We start from the raw sequence: 8,263 nt of genomic DNA on the forward strand, positions 1-8,263 counted from the left end.
GGAATGTATACATCGCATAGACTGTATATATTAATCTTAACGGTCTATGATACATCGCTACGTTATTTCCGTCCTGTATCACATAGGGACGCCGGAGGAAACCCAACAGCTGATCCACTTTGGGGATGAAAACAAGCAGAAGTGTCTTAAATCATGTGTTCATGTTGTACCCATTCATTATTGCATTGGTACTGTATTATTGTAATCATTTTTTGTAATTAATTCCTGTTCACGCACTTGTATATTGTTGTTGGTTGTGATACGGGACACTGATATGTGGGGGAGATATGTTTTTGCCTGTTATGTTTAATTTATTGGGCAATAAAGACAGATTTTTGTTAACAAAATGTTTTCTGAACATCAATGACAATAACTGAACAAGAACTGAAATGCTAATGACACTGTTGTCAAAACCCACACAATCGACAGACAGAGACGGCATCTTGGAAGTTTGTGATCAATTCTGTATGGTGATGTAACCAAGTGGTGTCCCATTTCATAGGGGTGTGTTTTCACCCCTACCACTTACCCCTTGGTTTCAAGGGCCAAGGGGTAGGGGTAAGACGAAGGATCGGGATTCAGCCTAAGGGGTAGGGGTAAGATGGAGAAATGGGTTTCAACCAATCTCTTTGGCTTTAGCTTGAGACAATTCCATTCACATCAGTGAAAGAAGGAGTTTCATTTACAGTAAGGTCTTCCAAAGTTTGTTACCATCATCCTTCCTCTACTGAATTGTATTTTGATAATAGTTTTCTTGTCTTTTCCTATTCAACTTTGTAACCTTAGTTCTCATTTTACAACACGGTTGCCACTTTTCAGTTCCCTTGTAGTTCTTTTCAGCTCATTATCTTTTATGCACCCACTCCCTAAATTCTTCATTGATCCATTCATCTTTATCTTGTCTTATTGTAAATTGTCCTAATGGGACATGCCGAGGGCTTTTTCAACCTCTTAAAGCCAGTACTTGGTTCCACTCAGTGTTCTCGATATCTCTAATAATGTCGTCTTCACAAAACACTCCATGTGATCTCCTCTGGAGTAGCCTACTTTAGGCCCAACTTTGGGAATTTGAGTTTTTCTTACAAACCCCCGCAGGGACAGATGCCGCTTTGGAACATAACTCACTATTATTTGTAAATATGTGGTCAATAAAGCACAATTACAATTAATTCTTTTTGACTTTTTCACCATCTGAGTTAGGTTAGAGATGAGTGCAGTGCTGTTCAACCTTTTCCTCAATGGACAGTCCTTTGCAGAACATCTAGGAGTGTAATGCTCTGAAGACAGTGGAGATGGTTGTGTTCTTTAGGAAGGACGCACACACTACTTTCAGGTGGTACTGGTAGCCTACCGACTACTGGATTGTTTGCATGATAACAGTAGGCTACAATGTCCTATTTGTCCCTTAGGAGGACACATGGAACAGAGGTGTACGCCCACATCAACTGTAGAGGTCCCCATTTTACAGGCTGCTGCAGGCAGGCGGGCGGGCACACCTTGCTGCATCTCCTCTTTGGGTTTACACGCAGTGGACAGAGAGGATACAGCCGAAAATACAGCAGGGACACACGGGCAGGGAGGATACGGCGGGGACACACGGGCAGGGAGGATACGGTGGGGACACACGGGCAGGGAGGATACGGCGGGGACACACGGGCAGGGAGGATACCGTGGGGACACACGGGCAGGAGAAGCGGCTCTGCTGGAGCTCACATGCTGCGCTGCGCTTCAGTAACTGAGCGAGCACGCTGCCGCTGTATGAAAGAGACGATGCTCACCCTGCCGTTAGCGCTGTGAAGTCCAACACACACACACACACACACCCCACTCTCTCCCTCTCTCTCTCACTCACTCTGTTCTGCTGGATCTATCGTGCTGGATGCCGGAATGCCTGCTGCTCCTCTCCTCGCACTGTTCCTGGGTAAGTTCGTTACTCGTTCCCGTTGCGGAGTGATCACTGATTTTATGCTACTAGTGAGGTCCGCGCGCGTGTGTATGTGTGTGTGGTAGTATTGTTGGCACATGACAACATTTGGAAAAGAAGTGTAGTAGCCTAGCTAGTCTGACAGTTTCTGTTAGCAGGGGAATGGTGTAAAATGTAGAAGATCTAATCTTACATTGCATTACTGGCTCATCGAGCCCTGTTGTTAATGATAGCACTGAGGTCATTGTAAAAGTGTTGAAGAAGTATGAAAACAACCCAACCTAACCGTGAACTGATTCAAAAGAACTGAATTCGTCCCCTGATAATGGTCCCTATCAGTGTCTGTTGTGTAGGAGCTGTGTGCAAAAGGCCCCACAGTCACTTTACATGGATCACTACAGATTATTGCATTATAGATGGTGGATTCTGTGTTTCATTATTGAAATGGATCAGCTGTTGTCTGGGATGAAAGCTAACTGAGAGACAGTGTGCTCAAGTTATAACTTCCATTCTGGAGATGGGAGATGTCTAGAAGATTCAAGTCTTGCCTCTGGGAGTTTTCACGGTGTTGGTTGTTCAGCATTTATTCATGTAGTTTAAGTCAGTGTTTTTCCACGACTCCCCAAATGACACATATTGCCTGCAGTCCCATATGTCAGTACATGATATACATACACAGATTCACATTTTTATTTTGGTGCAAAGGAAACAGAAATGTCTTTATATATCAAGGGATCTTTGTCTTACAGCTCTATAAAGTTCACCACACTTGTGGTGTGTGTGTGTGTGACATTACATTACCATTAGTCCAGTTGTCCATGGGGTGATGGGAGCTTTCATTAGTTGCATTATGGGAGTAGGGTGCGACAGGCCGTGGTAAAGCAGCATATTCTACCTCATGGCGCTGTCGCCTTCGCTCTGCAGCTGAATACATTTGATGGATGAGACTTGAGTTCATAATGGAAGCAGTCTTTTCTACTACACACACACACACACACACACACACACACACACACACATATTAAGTGACAGCATCTTTGGCTTGACTGCTAAGTGAAGTTGAAGCCATGCTGTGCTGGAGGTTATCATCCAACTGACTGTTTCTGTCACATGGAATGTGAAGGTATCCGTCATTCACGCTGAAAACAGCTAAACTCACCTGATCTAAGGGAACTGTGGGAGAATGAAGGACCGCGGCAGGATTTAAGCGACAATTGGACGATGAGGTTCAAATTCCCTACAACTCCTGATCTGTGTCCTTCAGCTGGTTGTTTTTGGCCTCACACCTTAATGGTCTCTCAGTTTACAGAACGGAGATTATATCACAGACCTCCTCACGGATCAGCCTGTATCACCTGGTGTGCATTGCGCTGAGCTAAACACACGACCAGTTCAGCTGTGTCCGTCCCGCGTCTCTATATATAGAGGAGCTGAGCAGCGGCAGGCCTGTGGAGATGACACAAGAGTCCAGTGCCAGAGGTTAGACATCCTGCAGGGCTCTGGCAGCCTCTGCTGTGTGTGTTTTATAGGTGACTTTGACAATCCAATAGGTGGGTAGCTGGATTAGTTGTTGTTCTGTGGAGGAACCAGAGCGTGTCTGTCTCTCTGATGCACATGCCATCTTTGCTTTGGATCAGTCTGTTCACCTTGGGTCTCACTGTTTGCCTGTCACTCACTCACTCACTCAGAGAATGAAAATACATGTTAAAGCGTTGTTTCACCCAAATTACAAAAAAGATTTCTCCCTCCTTTCACACTAAAAAAAACGATCCGGTGATTTTCCGCAGGGTTGTGTGGCCGTGGGAGTGTCACTGAAATGTGTGTAACGTCCTGTTGTGTTCTTTACACCCCCCTCCCCCAAAATATAGCACCAGTAGACCTTATATTTCAAAGTTACTGTTTTCTGTCACATGGTTTATAGATTGGGCGTTTCCGAGTGCACTTGAAGGCAGCTTCATTTCCCGGAGAAAAAGAGAAAGATACAACTGGGAGGGACTGGGGAAACAGTCAGCTGTTCCCCAAACTCCTAGGCAGTTTGGAGCTTGTGTTTGTTTGTGGTGTTTTAAAACTTTCTTGTGGCAGCAATAGAGGCAGTGATGTTTCCTGTTTCCTATTTGGGACTCTCACACTGCTTCAAAACAAACCCGCTAGTGTGATCTACAGTTACATGACTGGCCACTGCAGCGTCAGTGTTGTGCTTTGTGTTGTTGTGTGACGTGCGTGCGTGTGTGTGTCTGTGTGTGTGCGTAAAGGCTGAGTTTGAATTAGCTGAGTGCAGCAGCAGGAGGAACTTTTCCCTTACTGAGCGCCTCTTTTTACAGTTGACAAAAATTACTGTGACACCGTCGTCTCTCTTCCCCTCACCCCCACCCCTCTCTCCTTCCCTGCCCACACTCCGCCCATCCATACAACCCAAACCGTCTCTCTTTATTACTCAAAGCACAACTTTGGGGAGCAGCATTCATACAAGCCAGTTGCTGTTTCTAAAAGTGACTTTAGGCCTTGTTGTTATAGCTCTAAGATGAAACGTTTCTACCCTATGTGACAATATAAATGACAATATTTCAAAAGTATTTTCTTCTAAATGTCAGAACTGAACAACGGTGTAGTGTATGTGATACGCAGGAATAGGCCGAATACCCACTTCAAAAAGGTCAAGGATTTCCATATACCCACTAACAAAGGCGTGAGGATATACAATTGTTTATGACAGAACTTTCAAACTTTTTTTGCCTAAATTGCAAACACAGTTGCTTGTGTCCCTGTGAAACGTCATATTCTGTGGCCTATGTACTGTCCCAATACACAAGTTCGCATTTCACAAGAACAATTACATTTTTTGGGCATCAAATGAGGTTTCACGTTCATAGACAGACCAACAACGGGACGATTTTTTACAAATTCTCATTTAATACATCACTAAATTTACTTCTGAGAACTTTTTAGGTAAGAAATCAACTGTTTAGACTTTGAATATAGGCAGTTTTAAGAGAATCAATAGCAAATTGACAATTTGCTCCAAATTTGCTTTGGAGTTTAGAAGTTCCACAAACTGGTGCCAACACTGAACCACCGAGTGCCTGTCAAATGCTAGTTAGCCGGCTGGCCAGTCTTCCCCTTTGCCAGTCCCGCTCACAGACCCTGCTGATAACCGACTCGTAGAGAACAGACTTCCTCGTTGACAGACCATTGTTTAAATAATACAACATAAGTGTCAACAATAAGATTAACAAAAAAACCTGTGGTTATCTGCTTTTGGGGAGATAGAAAAATTCCACAAGCAGCTTATCTCTCATGTCGGTTAGTCACGTTCAGAAAGCAGTTAACGTTACTGCGAGTGGCTAACGTTACTGCGAGTGGCTAACGTTACTGCGAGTGGCTAACGTTACAGAGAGCGACTAACTTTACAGAGAGCGGCTAACGTTACAGAGAGCGGCTAATGTTACAGAGAGCGGCTAACGTTACAGAGAGGGGCTAATGTTACAGAGTGCAGCTAACTTTACAGAGAGCAGCTAACGTTGCAGAGAGGGACTAATGTTGCAGAGAGCGGCAAATGTTACAGAGAGTGGCCAACGTTACAGAGCAGCGGCTAACGCTACTGTCACTACCTGATGTGAGTCGAGTTCAGATTTGAGTTACGCATGCGTCACTTTGCAACTAGTATAAGGGGACCAGATTTCTCTGACAAAATCCGGGGACATTTTCAGCTCAGAAGCAAATATACCTCCAAAACACGTCGGGTTTTAATGCTTGTAAAACTTAAAACGGGGACACTAGACCTAGAGCTGTTTCCCCCCCAACAGACACCATCATGGAAAGGGTTTCTAAGGAGGTCGACCTTTCTGTTAAAGATTAAGATCCTTTTTTAAAACATAAAAGTCCGCGAAATTGCGTTGGCTAAACCCACCAGACTCCATGTAAATAATCAGTGATTTTAGCATCGTAAAACACGGCTTCTAAAACATCTCTGAGCTTGTCTGGAGCGACTATCGGCTCCATTTGGTCGGTGTTTTCTTTCTTTCACTCCAATTTCGGGTCTGTCAGTCACAGTGGAAACCGGGGACATTTTCGGGGACAGATCCAGCCGGGGACAGGTCACTAAAACCGGGGACTGTCCCCGGAAACCGGGGACGTCTGGTCACCCTAAACTAGTAGCATACAAGATGCTAACAAGAGACTTCTGTAATGTCAGTAAAGTAAAAATGGTCCTATGAAGTTTTTTCACTGCTGGCTACAAGTTAGCAATTAAACGCAGCAAAAGCTGCCACAGGAAGGGCATTTTGAGCTAACGTTAGCAATCAAACAATCATAAACAGCTAAAAAGTTTTTTTTAAATGGTGTCCATCTTCTGTTATTGTATGTAATGAGAATTTTATTTTATTTATTTCATGGATTTCACAAATTTCGACATGACAGGATATGCCATAAACCGTTTAAATCTGAGCATGCTCAACTCACATCTGCTCTCAACTCACATCGGGTAGTGACAGTAACATAGCAGCGGCTAAAATTACAGAGAGCGGCTGACGTTAAAAAGCAGCAGCTAATGTTACAGAGCAGCAGCCAGCGGCGAGAGAGTGAGCATCATTGGGCACAGGGCAGAGAGATCCTGTCTCTCTTTGACAGACTTTTAAATGCATTAGAACATATCAGTGCTTTAGATTTAATATTTCAGTTCATACAGATTGTTAGTGTATTTTCTTTTTTTACATAGATGCATATTTTAGAAGCAGAGTTGTAAATAAAGTGGTAACATGATAAGGTATATATTATTTAGACTTGAGAGGTGACACAAAGTTTATAATTTTCATTGCTAATTTCCTGTTGTCCTTACTATACAAATGATAACACTAGGGACCCCTGTAGGACACTCCAATTTGTATCCATTCTGGCGTGATTATTTTTGTTATTTTTTTTAACTGACTAAAACTAATAATATTAGTAGGGATAGAATTCCACTTTTTTTTGTAAATAAGGGGAGGGTACCAAATTCAATACTTTTTATGCACTTACTGAATTGCCTCTGTAGTATTGAGTTGGAGAAATGCCCCGTCATTCAATACCAAATTTAAATATCTAAGGAGTAAGGTTTTTATCCCGTGAGCTACAACTTTAAGTCACGACTCATGACTTGGTAGCGTTCCAGTCAAAGTCACAACAAACCCTTCTAGCTAGTTTCAGCTAGCTGCTACCTAATGTTGACGTTAGCCACCGCTAGCTACTAGCGATTTCTAGTTGGCGACCTATTTTGGGCTTCATGTAATAAACATAACCTGTAGTAGTACACAATCGTATATGTATTGTTTTGACTACAATGTGTGGAATTACTTTACATTGCCTATTTATACTATTTCTCACGGCGTCTGTACGGCATCAACAGGGGTCGTCATTGTTGTTTATGCGTGTGAAATCAAACCTGTAACTGGGAGTACAACAATCTGATATGAGTTCACGAGTAGTAAGTTACGGGTTTGACTGCCGTTTCAGGGCACTTTCACGGTTAGAAGGTGGTGAAAAAACATAAGTTACAGGTTGTCTGGAACGCAGCATAAATCTCATCAGCGTCAGTGAGCCAATCAGCATGTAGCATGCTTCCACCAAGCTTTAATAATGTTTGTTTTTATAAAATTGGTTTTGAAAAAAGGATCATTCAGGAACTTGCATCAAAGTCACGGTATTGGTATTAGTATCGGAAATGTAACACACAGCCCTATTTGTAGCTTAATCATAAACAAAAAAAATCATAGATCAAAATTATTTTTTGGTAATATTGCAATACTGCTATGTATTGTTTTTGTGGAGCTGGTTGAAATAGTCTATAAAGTGGTTGAATTTGTGTATTTTTGCTGTTATTTTGGAGCACTGCCAGCGGCCTCTTGCTGGGTTATTGTGCAAAAACAGCAAGAACTCATGGTCTCAGGCTGTGTGCTCGTGAACTTTCGAGTCCGTTCTTGCATCTTTGAGATTGAGAAACAACTGGGGTTTTTGAACAGAGCTTTTTAAAGCTGAGTTTACACCATGAATTGCTTTTGAGATTTGAAATGTGCGACTGTGTTGAGGACAGGAAGCGTCCTCTCCGCCGGCTGTTGACTCCAGTTCCCTTTAATGGAGACCACATGTTCTCCATGTTTTCACTGTGAGGAATGCGGTTGATATTAATTTCCAAAATATTTGTCTTTCAATGTTAATTCCACCCACCTGGCTGATCAGTCATGCATGTGGCTGCTGCAGTGATTGAGGGCGATGCTTGTGTGATTGTAAATGAAACCGAATAGTTTGTGAGAATAAACCATTTGTTAAAGACAGACTCCTGGTGATTCACTTCACCGTGTGTGTGTG

At 42.8% G+C, this 8,263-nt stretch overlaps 1 protein-coding gene and 1 long non-coding RNA gene across 2 annotated transcripts in view; one reads left to right on the forward strand and one right to left on the reverse strand.

Annotated features, from left to right (window-relative positions):
* The window catches only part of LOC116686542 (uncharacterized), a 15,550-nt gene extending 11,473 nt beyond the window's left edge, over positions 1-4,077 (reverse strand). Inside the window, exon 1 of the long non-coding RNA XR_004331289.1 lies at positions 3,911-4,077. This is a non-coding gene — a long non-coding RNA (uncharacterized LOC116686542). The remainder of the gene's footprint in view (positions 1-3,910) is intronic.
* The window catches only part of clmpa (CXADR like membrane protein a), a 100,419-nt gene continuing 93,546 nt past the window's right edge, over positions 1,391-8,263 (forward strand). The window contains exon 1 of the mRNA XM_032511555.1: positions 1,391-1,921. Within this exon, the coding sequence (XP_032367446.1) occupies positions 1,888-1,921 (34 nt within the window). The 5' untranslated portion in view covers positions 1,391-1,887. The remainder of the gene's footprint in view (positions 1,922-8,263) is intronic.

This window comes from Etheostoma spectabile, unplaced genomic scaffold, assembly GCF_008692095.1.
Source record: "Etheostoma spectabile isolate EspeVRDwgs_2016 unplaced genomic scaffold, UIUC_Espe_1.0 scaffold393, whole genome shotgun sequence".
Taxonomy (NCBI): domain Eukaryota; kingdom Metazoa; phylum Chordata; class Actinopteri; order Perciformes; family Percidae; genus Etheostoma; species Etheostoma spectabile.